At 46.8% G+C, this 19,616-nt stretch overlaps 1 protein-coding gene across 1 annotated transcript in view; it reads left to right on the top strand.

Annotated features, from left to right (window-relative positions):
- The first annotated feature begins 1,971 nt into the window (after window positions 1–1,971).
- LOC127585176 (stereocilin-like) overlaps window positions 1,972–19,616 on the top strand; it is a 51,410-nt gene continuing 33,765 nt past the window's right edge. The window contains exons 1-9 of the mRNA XM_052042390.1: window positions 1,972–2,032; window positions 3,084–4,148; window positions 4,692–4,716; window positions 6,326–8,096; window positions 14,243–14,305; window positions 14,811–14,936; window positions 16,841–17,007; window positions 18,684–18,870; window positions 19,373–19,488. Of these exons, the coding sequence (XP_051898350.1) occupies window positions 1,972–2,032; window positions 3,084–4,148; window positions 4,692–4,716; window positions 6,326–8,096; window positions 14,243–14,305; window positions 14,811–14,936; window positions 16,841–17,007; window positions 18,684–18,870; window positions 19,373–19,488 (3,581 nt within the window). The remainder of the gene's footprint in view (window positions 2,033–3,083; window positions 4,149–4,691; window positions 4,717–6,325; window positions 8,097–14,242; window positions 14,306–14,810; window positions 14,937–16,840; window positions 17,008–18,683; window positions 18,871–19,372; window positions 19,489–19,616) is intronic.

Genomic DNA, 19,616 nt, shown 5'->3' with positions numbered 1-19,616 from the left:
TCAACCCAGCACCCATGCATTTGCAGTCCATGAACTACCTTGTTATTCCTCTTTTTGCACTATTTATTTATTTTTGTAATGTATAGTAATTGTATACCTTTTGTATTGTACTGCTGCCACAAAACAACACATTTCACATCAGCCAAGTCAGTGACTGTAAATCTGATTGATTATTCTGAGTCTCATTTAAGCAATTCCTCGATTTTGAAATAGTCGAACGTTTTCAAATCCCTCCATGGTCTTGCCCCTTCTTATCTCTTTAATCTCTTCCAGTCCTATAACTGACTGAGCTATCCGCATGTCTCATATTCTGGCCCCTTCAACACCTTGGAATTTAATCTCTCCACCACTGAAGATTGTGCCTTAAACTGCTAAAATCCAGAGCTCTGGATTTTCCTCAAAAATTATTTGCCTCTCCGTCCTTTTCTCTGTGCCGTTCTTTAAAACCTACCTCTTGACCATCTCTTTGGTCATCATTTTTAATGTGGCTCAGTAAAAAGTTTTGTTTGTTACAGACTGAGATGAAAGAAATTACACTGGGGAATAAGGAAGTGGCAGGATTATATGAATATTTTGTGTTTCTTCATGGAAGAAGTTATCAAACATTCTGGAAATAGTGAAGAGTGGATACAAGCTTAGAGTGAATGAACAGCTTGAAGAAATTGGTTTTAAAAAAAAACAATAAATCTTAATAATCCAATATATTTGGGACTTTGGTACCGGACTGGCAGGTTTTCCGGACAATTGGATGTTCACCCTATTAATAGCCCAATGTACTTCACTTTTGTTTAGATATTACATGGTATCACAATAAAACTTTCCAATGTACCTGGTAAGTTTAAATGGTGCATGAGAACCAGGGCCCTGGTGAGTTTCAGTGGAGTGCAGAAACTGGAGTGCCAGAGTGTTTCGGGGGACTTTGGCTTTAGGGGAATCAAGGGATATGGGTTTAATGCAGGAAAGTTTTGCTGAGATAAGATCAGCCATGATCTGATTGAATTGTCTATTTCTTATGTTCCTACATAACAGGTTAGTGAAGTGCCTTGGGATGTTTTGTTGCTATATTAGGATTGGGATTAATCCTATTTCAATCTTTGCCCATCTTTCTCAGTTGCCTGTCAGCAACATCAGGGATTGTTATTGCTTCTCTATGTAATCTTGCCTATCCTTTCCTTGCCTTCATTAAGGCATCAGTGCATTATACACCTGAGATGTGTCCCTCCTGTTATGGTTGCACTTTCAGGCCACCCCAGGTATCTCAGTAGAAGAATAAAGACAGAGTCAGACTGACCATTGAGGTTGCAGGTCAACCCCCCGCCCTCTACAGAGTCTGAAGGTTTGAGGTTATTTTGATTGACCTTCTATCAGAGATATCAGCTATACAGGATCGTTTGAGCAATGCACACCCAACGTATTGACATGCTCCTCAGTAACTTCATCCATGAAGTTAAGGCAACATGTCATGTTGAAGAGGGAATGTCATGTAAAGTTGGAATTTCAGACCCAGGGACCACGGTTACTAACGGCACAGATGAACAGGCTGAAGATATTAAATTTGTGAATGATCAAAAGGCCAAAGTTGGAGAAATACAGAGACTGGAGGGTTACAGGACCGGATGGTGGAGAACATAACGGAATGAGATCATTCCAGGTAATCCCTGACCCTGTCAAGTTATTAAATGTATGATCAAGGGGTCTGAGAGCTCCTGTGAGCAAAAGTTTGAATAATGTGTAGAATGGTAAGTAAAACTAAAGTGCAGATTTGGCTGTGGAAGTGGAGACCTTAAATTTAATGAATAAAGCATTTTGATCAAGGAAAAGCAATACTCATGTTCAGGATGTCTCTGATTGTGTTTCTGCACAGGACTGGTGGTCACAAGAATGGGAGCCATGCATGCACTGTGAGGACATGAGACCTGAGTTCTGAAGGCCAGATTTACCCGAGGGGAGAGCTCCTATCCCCCAGAAGCAATGACATTTCCCTTCCCCCTTGTGCTGACCCTCCTGCTGCTGGTCACCTCTCTCAGTGCGGGTAAGAGTCTGTAGTTCAACAACTTCTCAGCTCTGTACTCTTGAACAGAAGGATGAGGGGTGACTATCCTTAAACTGATAAATGCAAAAGCAAGTTTCACAAATGCTACTACAGCACCAGCGAGCCCGGTTCAATTCCGGCCGCTGTCTGTAAGGAGTTTTTATGTTCTCCCCGTGTCTGTGTGAGTTTCCTCCCATATTCCATGAGGCGCCGGAAGCGTGGCAACACTTGCGGGCTGCCCCTAGAACACAATTCACAAAAGATGCATTTCACTGTGTTTCGATGTACATGTGACTAATAAAGATCTTATCTGATGCTGACCTTTTTGCTTATCTACACTAATCCCATTTGCCCACATTAGATCCACAACCCTCTATGCTTTGCCTATTTAAGTGTCTGTCTGAAATGCCTCTTAAATGCAGTAATTATATCTGACTCCACCAACTTGGGCACCAAGTTCCAGATATCAACCACACCCTAACTTCCTATGTTTTTAAAAAAAAAACACTCAAGTTACCTTTCTTAAAAAAAAACCTCCTTCCCCTCACCTCTTCTCTCCTGTTTGTGGTAGCCCAACTGGAAAAAAAAAATTGGACTATTTACCCTATTCATGTCTGTCATAATTTTGTACACCTCTGTCAGATCCTTCACTCTCCTTCGCTCCAGGGAAAACAAGCCCAGTCTATTCTAATATCTCCCCATAACTAAAGTCCTCCACTCCAGGCAACATCCTGGTGTATCTCCTCTGCACCCTCTCCAATGCAGACATCCTTCCTATAGTGTAGTAACCAGAACTGCACACAATACCCCAAGTGCAGGCTAACTAGTGTTTTGTAAAATTGCAACATAACATCCCAACTTTTATATTCTATGCCCCAATCTATGAAGTCAAGCATTCCATTGAGTTCTGAGCCCTTTGTCAAATTCAGAGTGGCTGAACAACTGGAAAGTGAGATTTCCCATTATTGTCCTGCATTGAGGCAGGACAATAATGTCCACCCTAGCCATTCACTTAGTCCTAACTGCTGACTGCTGATCCTTAATTTTACAGGTAATGGGATTAACCAGTATGTGGAACTTTTAAAAGATGTTGCACGCTTATTAGGAGAAGGAGAAACCGATCCAATCCCTGCCCATGCAAAATCAGGTTCCAAAGATTCCAAAAGGATTCAGTCTCTGATCTCCAGTCTGATGGGTGGACTCAGAACTTTGAGTGTTCTACCTCAACAGAATGTGGCCTCTTTTCTTACTAAACGGGCACTGGGCAGTAAACAACTCTCTGCCTTTCTCTACAACATTTCTCTGTACTTGCAAAGCAACAATCCCCAGGATCCAGCAGCTGAAAGCTTCATATTGAACACTCTGGATTCAGAAGAGGCGGAGAATGGATCTCCACCCAGAGCCACACTGGAACTAAGGGACTTCTTTGTTTCTTTGAGGGCCAGCCAGAACCTGGACAGTCTCATTGAACTTCTGCAAAGTGTCCTGGACTTGGTCACCAACCGTCAGCTGCTCGGTTGGATTTTTCAGAAGGAGAACAGGGAGGTGCTGGTTGGATTGATTGAAACTCTTTCCCAGACTTTATTTAGTGGGACTTATGCACAAGCCAAAGCCAGTATTCAGGAGCTGATGTGTTCCCTAACCAGCCAGACAGACTGCAGCGTTAACGTGGACTGGCTTGAAAGTCTGGGCAAGCTACTCAATTGGAAAAACTGGAAGTCAGTGATCAACTTCCAGCCAAATGGTCCACCTCCCAGAAATGAAAGATTCCGACCTTGGAATGAGCCTCGAGAATCTGGGAGTGACAGGAATCCTGTGAACACGGTGGAGACTATTAACACTGTGCAGAGTCTTCTGCAGATTCTTTCCAAGCCCAGTGGCAGGAGAGGTGGCTCTGAGGGGGCACCCTTGGTGAATCAATCCCAAAACATCTGGGGTGAGGCTGCCTTGTGGGGTGGGCTGCAAGAGCTGAGGCAGAATATTTTGCGCAAGGTTGGGACCTCTGTCTATACAAACTTCAAGAGGAAGGTATCACGGATGACAGGCTCTCTGGTAAATGAGGTCTCATCTGTTATTGGAATCCCTCAATCAGATCAAAATGGGAAATGTTCTGCAGGTAGGTAGTGTTACAACACAGGAGGAACTTCAACAGTAAATGGGACCATCTCCAATTGTCCTGGAGACACTGTCCTGATACAGGGTTTCAACCCGAAATGTCGACAATTCCTTTTCTCCCACAGATGCTGTTCGACCTGCTGAGTTCCTCCCGCAGATTGTTTGTGGCTCCAGATTCCAGCATCTGCAGTCTCTTGTGTCTCTTCCAGCAGACTGTTTATTGATCTAATTGTCCTGCATCCAGTTCCCTGTGAAACAATGCTCCGCTCCCTACAAAAGGGGCCATGCTTTTTTTTAAAAAGACTGTACCATGATGATTTTATTGATGTTTTATTTATCACTTCTCATTATGTTTTCTTTCTATGTGTGACATCCCATTCCTTTTATCCATCAGGTAAACCTTTGCTCTTTCATCCCATTGGCTCCAATACTCCTCGAATACTGCCTCCAACATTTCAACTACAGCCTAACTAAAGAATGTTTGAATATGTGTAATGCCTCGAGCCAGTCAAACTGTACTTTATATGTTTTTTCTCTCTTGCAGGGAATTTAAGGCAACTCCTTTTATGGTAAGTTGGTTTCTGGTCTTTTTTGCAGTTAACCTTAATATCGATGGACAATCCTTCCATCAAGATGCTCCAATAGATTTGATGACGAAGGATTAGTTCTCCTGAAACAAGCTCAAGTAGCAAACACAAGAAAGGTGACAACAACTGACCTCCAGCCTCTGGCCCAAAAATCCCCTCTCCACTGTCGATGACAGAGCCAAGGTCTGGGATTCTACCCCCTGTCATCACTCACCTGCCATTTGGTGTATCCCATTCCTGTGATGAGATGATAGGCACAATGGTGCAGCGGGTAGAGCTGCTGCCTCACAGCTCCAGCGACCGGGGTTCAAACCCGACCTCGGGCATTGCCTGTGTGGAGTTTCCCTGTTCTCCCTGTGACCATGTGGGTTTCCCCCGGGTGCTCCGGTTTCCTCCCGCACCCCAAAGACTTGCAGGTCAGTTGGTTAACTGGCCGCTGTAAATTGCCACTAGTATGTAGGTGAGGGGTAGAATCTGGGGGAGTTGAGGGGAATGCAGGGGAAATAAAATGGGGTTAGTGTAAATGTGTGGTGGGGACAGGTGGTGGGCTGAAGGGCCTGATTCTGTACTGTATAGGTGACTACAATACCTTTACACCCTGGGGCTGGCTATTGGGAGTAGGTGGCGGGTTAGAGAAGGACTTAGGTCCAGCTGCCCACATGAGGCGCAATGATCCACAGATGGGTCCACACTCTGGAGTCAGGCACTGAGTTTCTTGTCTGCATGGTTTTTTTGGGGGGGCAGGGTGGTTGTTTTCTTAAATCTTCGGGACTCTCAGCCCCAGGGCACTGAGGGGTCAGTCACTGAGGATGGTCATGGCTGAGGCCGATAAACTTTTGCCCACTCTGAGAATTAGAGATAAGGGGATGGGAGAAAGAAGCAGAGGGTTCGCCCTTGATGGGCTGAATGGTCCATCCCAGCTCCCATTTGTGGTGTTTACATTTCAAGGCACTATTTCCAGGTGGGACAAACTTGGGTTGTTTTCTCTGAAGTGCCAAAGGCTGAGGGGAGAGCTGTTAGAGGTTTATAAGATTATGAGAGGCACAGGTAGAGTAGACAGCCGATATCTTTTTCCCCAGGGTTGAAATGTCTAATACCAGAGGGCATGCATTTAGAGGGGGTAAGCTCAAAGATGTGCAGGGCAAGTTTTGTTTTACACAGAAAGTGGTGGGTGCCTGGAATGCGCTGCCAGAGGTGGGGGTGGAGGCAGCTACGATAGAGGCGTTTAAGAGGCTCTTAGGCCCATGAATGTGCAGGGGATGGGGAGATATGGACCATGTGCAGGCAGAAGGGATTAGTTTAGTTGGGCGTTTAATTACTAGTTTAATTAGTTCGGCACAACATTGAGGGCCAAAGGGCCTGTTCCTGTGCTGTCCTGTGTTCTATTTAGTTGTTATTTTAAGGATAGGAAGAGCTTCAGCCGTGTGTGAATTACCTGGTGAAGGAAGATCTCTCCCGGAGCCGAGCCCGGACGCTCGGGGTTATTAGACCCCGATCGACCTCATCCTTGAGGACAGGGGCCCCGGACACCCGGAGAGCTTCCCCCCCCCCCCCCCTCACTCTCTCTGCTCGATTCCTATCTCCCATCCAGGGGCATCAAGAACAACATCTCCTGGGACACGCCCATCCTGGGGTTCGGTTCCCGAGGGATTTTGGAGACGCCCTTCCTCGCCTGTCGGCGAGGGGACCAGGCACCGAGGAAGCCGCGCCAAGTGTCCCGGAGGTCGGGGGAGGTGGGCGAGGGCGAGGGCGGCTCTCCGAGCGCCGGCAGCCTGGAGACCGTCTGCAATGACTCCAGTCCCGGGTTACCCGGGGTCTCCAACTTCACCGTCTACCTCTACTGCAACCTCCTCAACCGGAGCAGCGGCTCCAGCCGGCCGCCGCCCGACCTCCGGGCCGCCTGCTCGGACGCTGCCTGGTACCTGTCGGTAGCTGAGGAGGATCTGTACTGGGCGCAGTTCTGCAGGAGCTTCTACCCGTCCGAGTTCGCCTCCAGCGTCTGCAGCGAGGTGTCCCTGCGGAGCGCACAGGACCTCGGCCGGTCCTGGGTCCTCCCGCTCTGCTCGGGGCTGCAGAGAGGCTCCCGGAACGTCAACATCTCCGCCGGTGCATGCTACAGCCTGCCGGGCAACCACCCAGACTATCTCCGCCAGTGCGTGCTCCCGGAGTCTCTGCGGGAGCTCTGCTCCAACCAGACCTTGGTGCAGAGTGCGAGCGGTCAGCGGGTCGTGGCTGAGCTTTGCGGTCAGTTCAGCGGACCGGGGCTTAACCCGGCTTCTCCCGACCACCTCTGCTCGCGAGTGAAGCTGCTGGAGGATCTGGGCGTGAACAAGACTTGGGTCAACCAAGTGTGCGTGTGGCTGGCGGCCGCCTGGCCGGGGCCGCGGGTTGGAGGTGCCAACTGCGAGCGGCTGTTTGGGAATTGGAGCGCTCTGGGCAGCGCTGAGGAGTGCATCTCCTGGTACATCGACCATCTCTGCTCCAACTCCACTGCTGAGGGTGTCTGGGTCAACCTGTTCTGTGCACACATGTCCCGTGCCTTGGAGAAGTCCAGAGATGTATCCCGCGCCTGCTCCCGTCTGTTTGAGATTTCCAATGTCACCGGCAGGGACTTGCAGCACTGCATCGTTGGGAACGGCACAGCCTACATCCGCAAACTTTGCCCCGACGGGACGTCCCGTGAACTGGGCGACGGGGCACGGTCAGGGGCGAGTAGCTTTTGCAGGCGGCTTCGCCAAGCGAGCCGGGCGCTGGGTGCTGTGTTGGCCGGAGACCAGCCCTTGGTGTGCGATTACAACTCGTGGTCCCTGGACATGTTCCTGGATGGCGACCTCGTGGAGAGGTGCAGAGATCTGGACGCCGAGGGCTTTAAGGAGGCGGTTTGCCGGAACGCCACGGTGTATCGTTGGATCTCACGGGACCAACCCTGGGTCATAAATGACTGCCCGACCCCCGCTGTCCCGGGACGGGGCGAGTGTTTCGCCCGGCGTTTGCTCGACCTGCTGCCCGCACCTTTGAGCATCAACACGAGTCAACTGTGTGAAAATCCAGCGGCTTTCCTCAAGGATCTCCTGGATCAGTTCAACCGCTGCGACGACCAGAGCTTGGGCTGGATTTCCGGCGCCAACTACATTCTTCGGGTCTTCCACCATCTCCTGGGGCCTCCCGGGCTCGACCACACCGACGAGGAGGTCCAAGGGGTCTTGAGCGAAGCCATTCTCCTCTCCAGCCTGTTGGACAACTCTTCCTTCTGGGTTACCTTCAACCCCAACGCGTCGGTCAGCATCTTGCAGACTGTGGACACCTATCTGAAGGAGGAGACGGACACGACCCTCAAGAAGGACCTTCTCAATTGTTTCAGTGTAAGCATTGGTGCCCCAGCTAGTGAACGCCTTCTCTGTCACATCTCCCCTTGAACCACTGCGCTGCGAGGAGAACCATCCCTCTCTCCACGTTACTGACACCATTCTCTTTCTTTTTACAATATTTTTATTAAATCCATGAAAAAATACAGAGTACATGCAGCAAGAAAGAGAGTAAAAATACTACTGAATACATTGTGTTAAATCGTACTTAGGATAACAACACTCTAAATCAATAATCACATATAGTAGTTAGTTAATAAAGGAAGAAAAAATTGAAATATTTTATTACAAAAAAAATCTCCCCCCACTACCAAAACCCGAAGCTGTTAGATAGAAGAAACAACAAGGAAAAACCTTAACAAAACGTAACTGTGTCAGCCAATATCTGCATTTTAGTCCCCAAATCAGAGAGTTTGAAAATAATTTAAAAAGGGTCCCCACAGGGTTTGGAAGTCTAGGTTAGATTCAAAAACTGAACAGTGAATCTTCTCTAGATTTAACTATGACATAACATCCTGTAGCCACTGAGCATGAGTAAGCAGAGTGACTTCCTTCCATTTAAGCAACACAGCCCTCTTGGCTATAAGAGAAATAAAAGCCAGAATATGTAAATCAGAAGCCTTCAAAGTTATGTCTTTTTCTCCAATGATCCCAAATAGTGCAGTCAAAGGATTAAGTTTAAAATTTATTTTAAAAAGTACAGAAAAAGTATGAAAGACCTCTGTCCAATATTTTTTAAGACTCTGACATGTCCAAAACGTGAATTAAAGAAGCCTCTCTGTTACTGCATTTGTCACAGTAAGGAGATATATCAGAATAAAAACGGGATAGTTTATCTTTAGACAAGTGAGCTCTATGGATCACTTTAAATTGAAGGAGAGAGTGACGAGCACATAATGACAAAGTATTGACCAACTTGAAAATTTCATTCCAAGTTTCCTCGTAAATTGACATCTGCAAATCTTGTTCCCAAGCGTTTTTAATTTTATCTAGTGGCACCTTACTCATTCCTAGTAATCTGCCATAAATATTAGATATTGAGCCATCCTGAAAGGGTTCCAAATTAAAAATTACATCTAATAAATTTTTATCAGGACACAAAGGAAAAGAATGTAATTGAGATCGAAGAAAATCTCTAATTTGTAAATATCTAAAAAAAAAAGATGAGTTTTTGGTAAATTATACTTGGTAGACAATTGTTCAAATGAAGAAAGGTTTCCTCCAACAAACAGATCCTGAAAACAAGTAATACCTAATTTGTCCCACTCTTTAAATACTACATCAGTCATAGAAGGTTTAAAAAAATAATTAGGGACTGGACAGAGAAAAACTCAATAAACCAAAATATTTTCTAAATTGTAACCAAAATTTTCAAGGCACATTTAACAGATATTTAGTAGTTAAACATGCCTTGAGAATTTTGGTTACAATTTAGAAAATATTTTGGTTTATTGAATTTTTCTCTGTCCAGTCTACTAAATATCTTTTAGTTTATTTAATGATATTGGAAGTGAAGAACCAAGCAAAGAGATAATTAAAAATTTTTTAACAGAATTAATTTCCGAAGAAACCCATACTGGACAAGCCTCTTGATTAATGTAATGTCACCAAAATGTAAGATTTCATATATTGACTGCCCAGTAATAAAATCTAAAGTTAGGTAAGGCTAAACCTCCATTCTTTTAAACCTCCTGAAGGTGAACTTTATTTAGTCTAGGATGTTTATTATTCCATATGTAGGAAGATATAATTGACTCAAGAGGGTCAAAGAAGGATTTAGGAATAAAAACAGGTAAAGCCTGAAATTGATATATAAATTTAGGTAAAATATTCATTTTAATAACATTAATTCGGCCAATCGATGATATAGAAAGGGGAGACCAACTTGATTAAAACCTTTTCACATAGTGCAATAAGGTGAAAAAATTTTCTTTAAATAAATGCTTATAATTTTTAGTAATTGACACCCCCAGATAGGTAAAATGATTTCTTACAATTTTAAAAGGAATGTTAATATCAAATGGTACCAAGTTATTCAGAGGAAAAAGTTCACTCTTGTATAAGTTCAATTTGTAGCCTGAAAAATGACTACAGTGAGAAAGTAAAGAAAGCACAGGAGGTAAGGAGGCTTCAACATTAGATGTAAAGAGTAATAAATCATCAGCATATAGAGAAACTTTATGGTTAATACCTCTTCTGGAGATACCAAAGCTATCTCTAGATTCTCAGAAAGAAATAGCTAAAGGTTCTAAGGCCAAATCAAAGAGTAAAGGGCTCAAAGGACATCCCTGTCTGGTTCCACGTTGAAGTTTAAAAGATTTGGAGTTTTGAAAATTAGTAAGAACTCGAGCAGAAGGGGATAAATAAAGTAATTTAATGCATTGGATAAAATCAGGCCCAAAAGTAAATTTCTCTAGGGTTTTAAATAAGTAATTCCATTCAATCTGATCAAAGGCCTTCTCAGCATCTAAAGATATCACACATTCTGATATTCCCTTAGAGGGAGAATAGATAATATTCAATAAACGATGAATATTAAAATGAATATCAATTTTTAATAAAACCAGTCTAATATTTGGATATAATTGAAGGTAAGATATTTTCCAATCTACGAGCTAGGACTTTAGATAAAATTTTAACATCCACATTAAGTAGCGAAATTGGTCTGTATGAAGCGCATTCTGTTGGGTTCTTATTTTTCTTAAGAATAATACTAGTACTACTGATACCAATGGTCGTTTCGTTATAATATCAGGGAAAGTAAATAACAGACCAATGGGATTGGCTAATATTTATGCTCCAAATACAGATGACCCAGGATTTTTTGAACGATTTTTGTCATTTCTACCAGACTTGAATTTTTATTCTTTAGTCTTGGGAGGAGATTTTAACCTCTGGTTAGATCCCAAATTAGATAGGTCATCTTCTAAATTAGCGGTTCCTAATAAATCAGCTTTATTTCTTCAATCATTTTTAATGAAAACTGGCGTTATTGACGCCTGGTGTTTTTTGCATCCAGAGGATAAGGAATATTCCTTTTTCTCTCATGTTCACCATACATATTCCAGGATTGACTACTTTTTTTTATTGATAACCAAATGATTTCATCAGTTCGATCCTGTGACTATAAAGAGATTGCTCTTTCAGATCATGCTCCTGTGCTTCTCTCTTTAGATTTCCCTGAGCTCCCTCAGACAAATAGATTTTGGCGTTTTAACCTAACCTTGTTATCTGATAAAAAATTTTTTTTCCCAATTTATGGAAATTTTTTTAAAGAGAATTTGTCAAGAGATTTCTAGTCTTATCGTTTGGGATACTTTCAAAGCCTTTATTAGAGGTCAAATTATTTCTTATACGGCAAGTATTAGGAAAAAAGCTGATAGAGAAAGAGCTGATCTAGTTGATCAATTGAAACTATTAGATCAAAAATATGCTTTGGATCCAGATCCGGCTTTATATAAAAGGCGAGTTGAAATTAAAAGTAAATATGATCTTCTTTTAACTTATCCAATTGAAAGTCAACTTTTAAAAGATAAAAGTCAATTTTACATTCATGGAGATAAAACAGGTAAATTACTGGCTAACCAATTAAAAATTTCCAGAGCTAGACGCCAAATTAAAGAAACTTTGAAAGCCAATGGCAAGAGGGCAACTGATCTTTTAGACATAAATGATACTTTTAGACAATTCTATTCTAAACTTCACAGTTCTAATTTTCCCAAAGATAATACTGTAATGGATAATTTCTTTGACCAATTAAATGTTCCTACACCTTCCACTGAAAATCGAAAACAGTTGGATCAATCTATTACATATGAGGAAATCGCTGAGGCTGTGCGATCTTTACATTTTGGAAAGACTCCGGGTCTGGATGGATTTCCCGGAGAATTCTATAAGGCCTTTTCCTCTTTGCTTATAACTCATTTATGTGCTGTCTTTTTGGATTCTTTTAAATTGAGTAGATTACCACAATCTTTTTATGAAGCTTCTATTTCACTTATTCTGATGCCATTCTCGTAACTCTCCACCCCCCACCCCCGACCTTCCCAAAGTGGCACACAAAATATTTCAGCAGCTGCCAAATCATATTGAGAAGATTTTTCTTATCGACCAGTTTTCAACGTTGTTTTCAGTCAGGTTCTTCAGTACAGTTCCAGCTCATCCTGTCCTCTGGTGTCCTGCTTGAATCATAAGCAGCTGAACAGAATTGGCTACTCGGTATTTTCCCAACTCTGCTCTTCATCTGCTCATCAATCTCTTCGCTACCTCCAGCTTCGACTCTTCCTTCCTGGTTTCCCCCCTCCTGCTGCTCTTAAACAAAGCCACCCTCCACTCTCCCAATCCACGCTGAATCCCATCCCTGATCCCTCCTGCACTGACTGACTGACAGACACTGGTTTCAGTTTGGGCAACATCTTTCTAGTTTTGTTTTAATTACCCCCTTTTCCTCTGATTTACCTCCTCTTTCCCCCCCCCCCACCCCCACCCCCGTGTCTTCCAATCCTGGTTTTGAATCATCCCAGAATTTAAATGCTCCACCTCCAGCAGCCGTGCCTTTAGTTGGCAGATTTCTGGATTCTCCCCTCGGCTCTTTGACCAACCTTTGTCACCTGTTTTCTCTCTCATTATGTTTGACGCTTGAGGGAAATGCTTTACTACTTTGAAAGCAGGTCGTTGGTGATTTTGCTGTGATATTATGGAAGAGAAATAAGTTTTGATTTGTCAGAAGAGTTGGTTGCTGGTTAACAGTCTTGAGACTTAGAACATTACAGCACAGTACAGGCCCTTCAGCCCACAATGTTGTGCCGACATTTTATCCTGCTCTAAGATCTATCTAACCCTTCCCTCCCACATAGCCACCCCATCTCTCTATCATTCATGTGTCTAAGAGTCTCTTAAATGTCCCCAGTGTATCTGCCCCCACAACCTCTGCTGGCAGTGTGTTCCACGCACCCACCACTCTCTGTGTAAAAAAAAAACTTACCCCTGACGCCCCCTCTTATACCTTCCTCCAATCACCTTAAAATTATGTCCCCTCGTGTTAGCCATTGTCGCCCTGGGAAAAAGTCTCTGACTGTCCACTCGATCTATGCCTCTTATCATCTTGTTCATCTCTATCAAGTCTCCTCTCATCCTCCTCCTCTCCAAAGAGAAAAGCCCGAGTTCGCTCAACCTATCCTCATAACACATGCTCTCCATTCCAGGCAACATCCTGGTAAACCTCCTCTGCACCCACTCTAAAGCTTCCACATCCTTCCTATAATGAGGCGACCAGAACTGAACACAATACTCCAAGTGTGGTCTGACCAGAGTTCTATAGAGCTGCAACATCACCTCGTGGCTCTTGAACTCAATACCCCGACTAATGAAGGCCAACACTCCATAATTGATGATTGAGAAGAGATCAGAGAGGAAGAGAAATTGGTTAACAAGCGCGTTGCCGATATCTGATCTCCACACCTGTGGAAGCATGGGCAGCGGGGTACTGGGGAAATCAGCAGGATGGGCAGGGGAGTGGGACTAAATCTAGAAAGTGTTCTTCAAAGAGCTGGCACACACATAATGGGCCGAGTGGCTTCTCTGCCGAGAGATTCTCTGAACCTTACCATCAATGTCTATTTGGCATCATCTCTTCGGAACGAATAAGGAAAGAGATTTGAATATATGTGTCACTTGCAGCTCAGTGCCAGCCAACGTTAAACAGAGCACTGGAAAGAAAGCGAAACTGTGATATTTCTCAAACCTTCCATGTGGTCGCTCTGTGAGATGTCCAACTGTGCCGGGCAGGGTCCCAGAAAATGGAAAGTAATTTAGTGCTATAAAGTGTATGAATTTAGCAGGAAGGGGGAGTTTGGTACTCGATATCAGACTAATTCTCTGAAGTTTGGTCCCTTTATTGATATTTCTGTGTTGTTACCTTTGCTCGAATTGTCTGCAAGAGGAGTCTTGCATTTCTATAGCGCCTTTCACATGTCTCCTTGCACTTTGCAGCCAGTGAAATCCTCAAAGTGCAGTCACTGTTGCAATATAGGAAACATAGTGGCTAATTTGCACACAGCAAGATCGTGTTTGATAATGGCCTGACCATCTGCTGTCCATCTCAAGAAAATATTGACATAATCTCAACCTCTTTGTCTCCTCAGCCAGTGCTCTGGGATCTGTTACAGAATGAGAACGATTCACCAGCTCTGCGAGTTCTTTTTCAGGTACCTGAATATTTCTAAGATGCTATTTGGACCTTGGGAAGTCTTGAAGTGCATTAGGGCCATGGAACTCTGGGACCACGGTTAGAACTCGGATAAACCCGGTTTGTTCACAAAAAGCCTTCACGTTTATCAATCAGGTTAATCCCTTTCTCACCCTTTTATTCAACATAGTCCAGGACACTGGCACGGGAAGCGAGAAATCTTCAAATAGTGGTGGTGACGTCCAGCTGAGATGACCACGTCCCAGCTTAATGTCTCATCTCAAAGACGGCGCCTCTGTCAGTGCTACACTGGGGTATGAATGGGGCTTGAGCCCACGTACCTCTAGACTCTGGGGGGTGGGGGGGTGGCTACTTACTGAACTATAGCTCACACCAGTGAAGGGAGGATGGTGCAGAAGGCTTTCAGATGTAGGAGAGCTCCTTGTGTGGGAACAGAGTGTTGCTGGAGCAGTTAGGGCTACAGTGTCAATGATGGACTCCTCTCTCGGTGTTCTTGTTCCCAGGAGTACCTGCAGATGCCCCAGGAGAATTTCCGGAAGCTGCTCATGTCAGCTGAAAGTGACGCTGTCAAGAAGCTGCTCTCGTACATGCACAGGACGTGGCGTCAACTTCAGGTGGGCATTGAATGGGCAAGCACCAATTACCTGGGCGGGCAGTGCCCGTGATAACTATCATCTGTGCTCGGCCCTGAATCCTTCCTGCTGGAGTAAAGCTAAGCAAGGTCCACAGAGCAGCACAACACAGGACTCTTGAAACGAAGTAACATAACAACTAATGTCATGTAAAAAACACTGCGAGTAATATAAATTCAGATTATTATAGGAAATATTTGGTAGGAAAATACAACAAATGGCAATGGAAAACCAAACCGCTTTAGTGACTTCATCAATCTTCCACTTTTACCCTTCACCTATAACTTTCAGCTACCACAGTAATTAGTACTACTCAGTTCTGGAGTTTTGGTTTCCATATCCAGGTTAAGATGTACGTGTCATTGAGGGAGCTCAACAAAACTTCTCCAGCTGATTCTTGGGACAGCGGGTCTATTATACCAGGGTCTACAAGTCTCTGCTCACTCGAGTTTAGGAGAATGAGAGGGGGTCTCACTGGGAATGTACAAAGTTCTGATGGACACATTGGATGTGAGGAGGATGTTTCCCCTTGCTGGGAAGTCCAGAATGAAGGGTAACAGTCTTGGGACAGTGGGGCAAGACATTTAGGACTCGTGAAATGTACTTTAAGCCTGAAAAGAAATGTTTTCCTAAAATTGAAGTCCCCTAAAAAAGGAAGCAATATGCACATGGGTGCGATGTACACACTGATCTTTCTGGTCCTTTGAGACAGGCAGGGCAGGAACAGTTCCGAGCCTCCCCTGCCCACACCAGGAACTGCGACATCGATGTCCCACTTCAGTGTTAAGCTTCAGACTTCTGGTCCCCACTGTATAAAGAAAATTCCTTTCTCAGAGGATTAGTTAGCTTCAGAGCTTCCTGAATGAAGTTTGAGAGTAAAGAGTGTCGCTTTTAAATCCTGTGAGAGTTGGGGAGAGAATTGTGGAGGGGAGGGGGGAAGATGGAGGTGGGGGAGGGAGCAGGAGAGCAAAGAGACGCAGAGAGAGAGGAGGAAATGAGACGGACGGAGATAGGAGGAAAGATGAAAGTACAAGTATTGAGAGTGACAGCATATAGAACATAGAACATTACAGCACAGTACAGGCCCTTCGGCCCACAATGTTGTACTGACATTTTATCCTGCTCTAAGATCTATCTAACCCTTCCCTCCCACATAGCCCCTCATTTCTCTATCATTCATGTGGCTATCTAAGAGTCTCTTAAATGTCCCTTAATGTATCTGCCCCCATAACCTCTGCTGGCAGTGTGTTCCACACACCCACCACTCTCTGTGTTTAAAAAAAACTTACCCCTGATATCCCCCTTATACCTCCAATCGCCTTAAAATGATGTCCCCTCATGTTAGCCATTGTCACCCTGGGGGTAAAGTCTCTGAATCTGACTCTGAAGGTTTAGAAAGTGGTTAAAAGGAAAGGCAGCTGGTGAAGAAGACTTTTACTAAACTGATTCCAGGGAGGAGGCGCTTCAGTTCTGTGGACGGAGGGGTTGTTCTCTTTGGAACAGAAGGGTGGATCTGATCGAAGGATTTAAATTCAGGAAAGGTCCGGACAGAGTAGGTGTCGAGAAACCGTTCCCGTTGGTGTAGGAGGACCTGGAGCAAAGGTAACGTGAGGAAATCGTGTCTATGGTCAGGGTCCCGAGTCCGCGCCCGGACAGAAGCGGAGGCAGCTTCAGTTGTAGATCAGAGGGAACGGGTGTGTCAGGCGGAGAGGGAGCGGCTGCATCGTTCTGACACAGCCGGTGTGGGCCGAATGGCCTCCTCCCATGCTGTAATCCAGGGATTCCTGGTGGGAATCAGTTGACATGGGAGACCGAAGCGGGTCTTCAATCCCACCCACAGGTGACTCCCGCGTCTTCTCTCTGCATCCTCCCTTTCCTGTGGATAATTTCTCCCCCTCCAGGTTTCCCAGCGCGATGAGCCGGCTCTGCAAACTCTCACTGCCTCCTTTCTGCACAAGTTTCCGCGGGTGACGCCTGACCTGTTCGTCGACCTGTCGCAGTTCATCCCTTTCATGACCGTTTCTGACATCCTGAGGTTCCCGGTCTCGCTGCTCCTGAACGACAGTGTGTGAGTTCCAGCCCAGGGCGGGGAGGGAGCGCCGCGGGGAGGGACCAATCTGTCCTTTGAGGAGAGTCGGACGGGTGTGAGCTGGCGGGAGACCAGAGAATGGGAGGGGACCTGGCTGAGGGTCGGGGGCCCACAGGGTGAAGCCAGGAGCGTCTCCTCGGGTGGTGGACCAGCGGCTGGGGGCACTCTCGGGGCATCTGAGACTCTGGTGGGAGTCATTTCTTCATTCCCAGGGTGTGTGAAGCTACCGGCGGGCTCCAGGCGCTTACTGGTTCAGTGTACGTGATGGATTTTCGGGGATTGAGTGTGGAATTACTCCGGAGGGCCGAGGTGAGGACGCGGTTTTATCAGTTAGCAAAACAAGCCAATGGTTTTCATCAACTTTCGAGGGGTTATGTCGGGCGCCATAGAAGTGTAAATGTTGGTCAAGTGCTACCTGTGGAGAGGGGCACAGTTGATGGTTCAGATCGATTGACATTACTGGAAAGGTGGGAACACACAGTTGCAGAGGCTGAGAGTGGAGGTCAAGGTCATCGGAGGGACGCGAGTACTTTCGGTGCAGTTCTGGAGGGGAGTTCGTCACTGATCTGTGGGGAGGAGAGAGTTGGTGCATTCAGAGGAAAAACCACAACGTTCTGGACCAGGGAGACCCAGAACCCAGCCGCCCGCGATCTGAAATGAAGGAGAATGTTGGGAACACTGGGCAGTGGGCGAATGATCTATTGAACTGGCCCGTCCTGACACAAGTGGGCAATGGTTGAAATCAATGGTTGAATCCCAAAGGTTGCAACGTGTGTTGTGTAGAAATGCAAGTCCCATCTGTCCTGGGAGCAAGGAGTCTTCAGCAGGTTGGTCCAAGCTCAGGGACGGCCACTTGGTGAGTAGGCGCCCATCCGCACAGCGCAATAGTTACTGCTTCACAGCCCCTGTGACTGGGTTCAAACCTGACCCCCCGCACTGTGTGTGGAGTTTTTATAAGATTTCTTTATTAGTCACATGTACATCAAAACACACAGTGAAATGCATCTTTTTTGCATGGAGTGTTCTGGGGGCAGCCCACAAGTGTCGCCACGCTTCCAGTGCCAACATAGCATGCCCTCAACTTCCTAACCTGTACATCTTTGGAATGTGGGAGGAAACCGGAGCACCCAGAGGAAACCCACGCAGACACGGAGAGAACGTACAAACTCCTTACAGACAGCGGCTGGAATTGAACCTGGGTCGCTGGCGCTGTAATAGCATTACACTAACTGCTACACTACTGCACGTTCTCCCTGTGACCCCGCTATCTCCCCCCCCCCTCCCCCTGGGCTCCGGTTCCCCCCACATCCCAAGGATGGGGGTGGACACAGTGCACGGCCGTGATAATGTGGGCACCCAGGGTTTGACAGACTCGATGGGCAGAAAGGCTTGATCCATGCTTGGTGACACTGAGGTACAGTCACCTGTGGGTGTGGGGAAGGCTTTGGGGGGCATTGTAGTAGGTGGGAGGCTCATTCACTCTGCGACCACGTCTGCTCGGGGCTGCGGGAGTGCCTGCCACAGTTGAACAGCTGGCGGTGGTGAATGGCGGCTGGGGTACGGGGGGGAACGAGGTGCCCCAGGGTATAGGGGGGATGAGGTGCCCTGGGGTACGGGGGATCTCACCCACACCCACCGCTGCTTTGTCACTGCAGGCTGGCCGCCATCCAGAACCACAGCCCCGACATGAAGGCCAGTCAGAAGAAGGCGTTCGCCAGGAGGCTGCTCCTCGGGGACACCTTCGGACAGGTGGGCTCCTGGCCCCCGCACTTCCTGACCTCGGTCCAGACCCTCCTCCCATACCTCCCCACGTGTCACTTCCAGCAGCTGACGGCCAACCAGGTGAGGGGGCGAGAGGGGATGGGGTGGAAGGTCGTGGTGGGGGTCGGTGGGGAGGTAGTGGGGGAAAGGGTAGTGCGAGGTGGGGGAGGGGAGAGTTGTGGTTGGTGTGCGTGGGGGGGGGGGGAATTTATTAGCAAGCGGGGGTGGTGGGAAGAGGTCCGGGTGTGAGGACTGTTTGACCGCCGTGCAGCAACGTCAGTGGGTGGTGATCAGGAGCTGGAATCTACCCCCAACCACTGGCCAATTATTGACTCTCCTTCCCCACCTCCTCCCCCTCCCTCCTTCCCTCCCTCCCTCCTTCCCTCCCTCCCTCCTTCCCCCTTCTCCCTCCCCCCCACCCCTCAGGTGGGTGGAGAGCTGAGATGTGTCGGGGAGGGAGGGCAGGAGGGGGGAGGCTGAGATGTGTCGGGGAGGGAGGGCAGGAGGGGCTGGGGGAGAGCTGAGGTGGGCTGGGGGAGATGGGTCTCCAGGATTCTCGCTGCACTTTCTCCTCCTGTTCCAGTTGGCTGGGGTGAGTGACCTGCTGCGGAACAGCAGCCTGGACCTGTCCCGGGGCAGACACGTCCTCCGCACCCTCCTCAACTCGAGCCAGAGCCTGACCCGCGGCCAGGTCGAGAGGTAATACCTGCTGGGAGGAATGCCCGCTTTTGGCATCGATCTTCCTCTTCGCCCGTGGAAGTGCCCACAACGACCCCCCCCCCCCCCCCCCCCCCCCCCGGGTCCTTCGAACCCTCTGCCTCACCCTG

This window comes from Pristis pectinata, chromosome 32 (genome assembly GCF_009764475.1).
Source record: "Pristis pectinata isolate sPriPec2 chromosome 32, sPriPec2.1.pri, whole genome shotgun sequence".
NCBI classification, from domain to species: domain Eukaryota; kingdom Metazoa; phylum Chordata; class Chondrichthyes; order Rhinopristiformes; family Pristidae; genus Pristis; species Pristis pectinata.
Note: the sequence above shows the minus strand (reverse complement) of the source record. Positions and strands in the feature narration are given on the sequence as shown.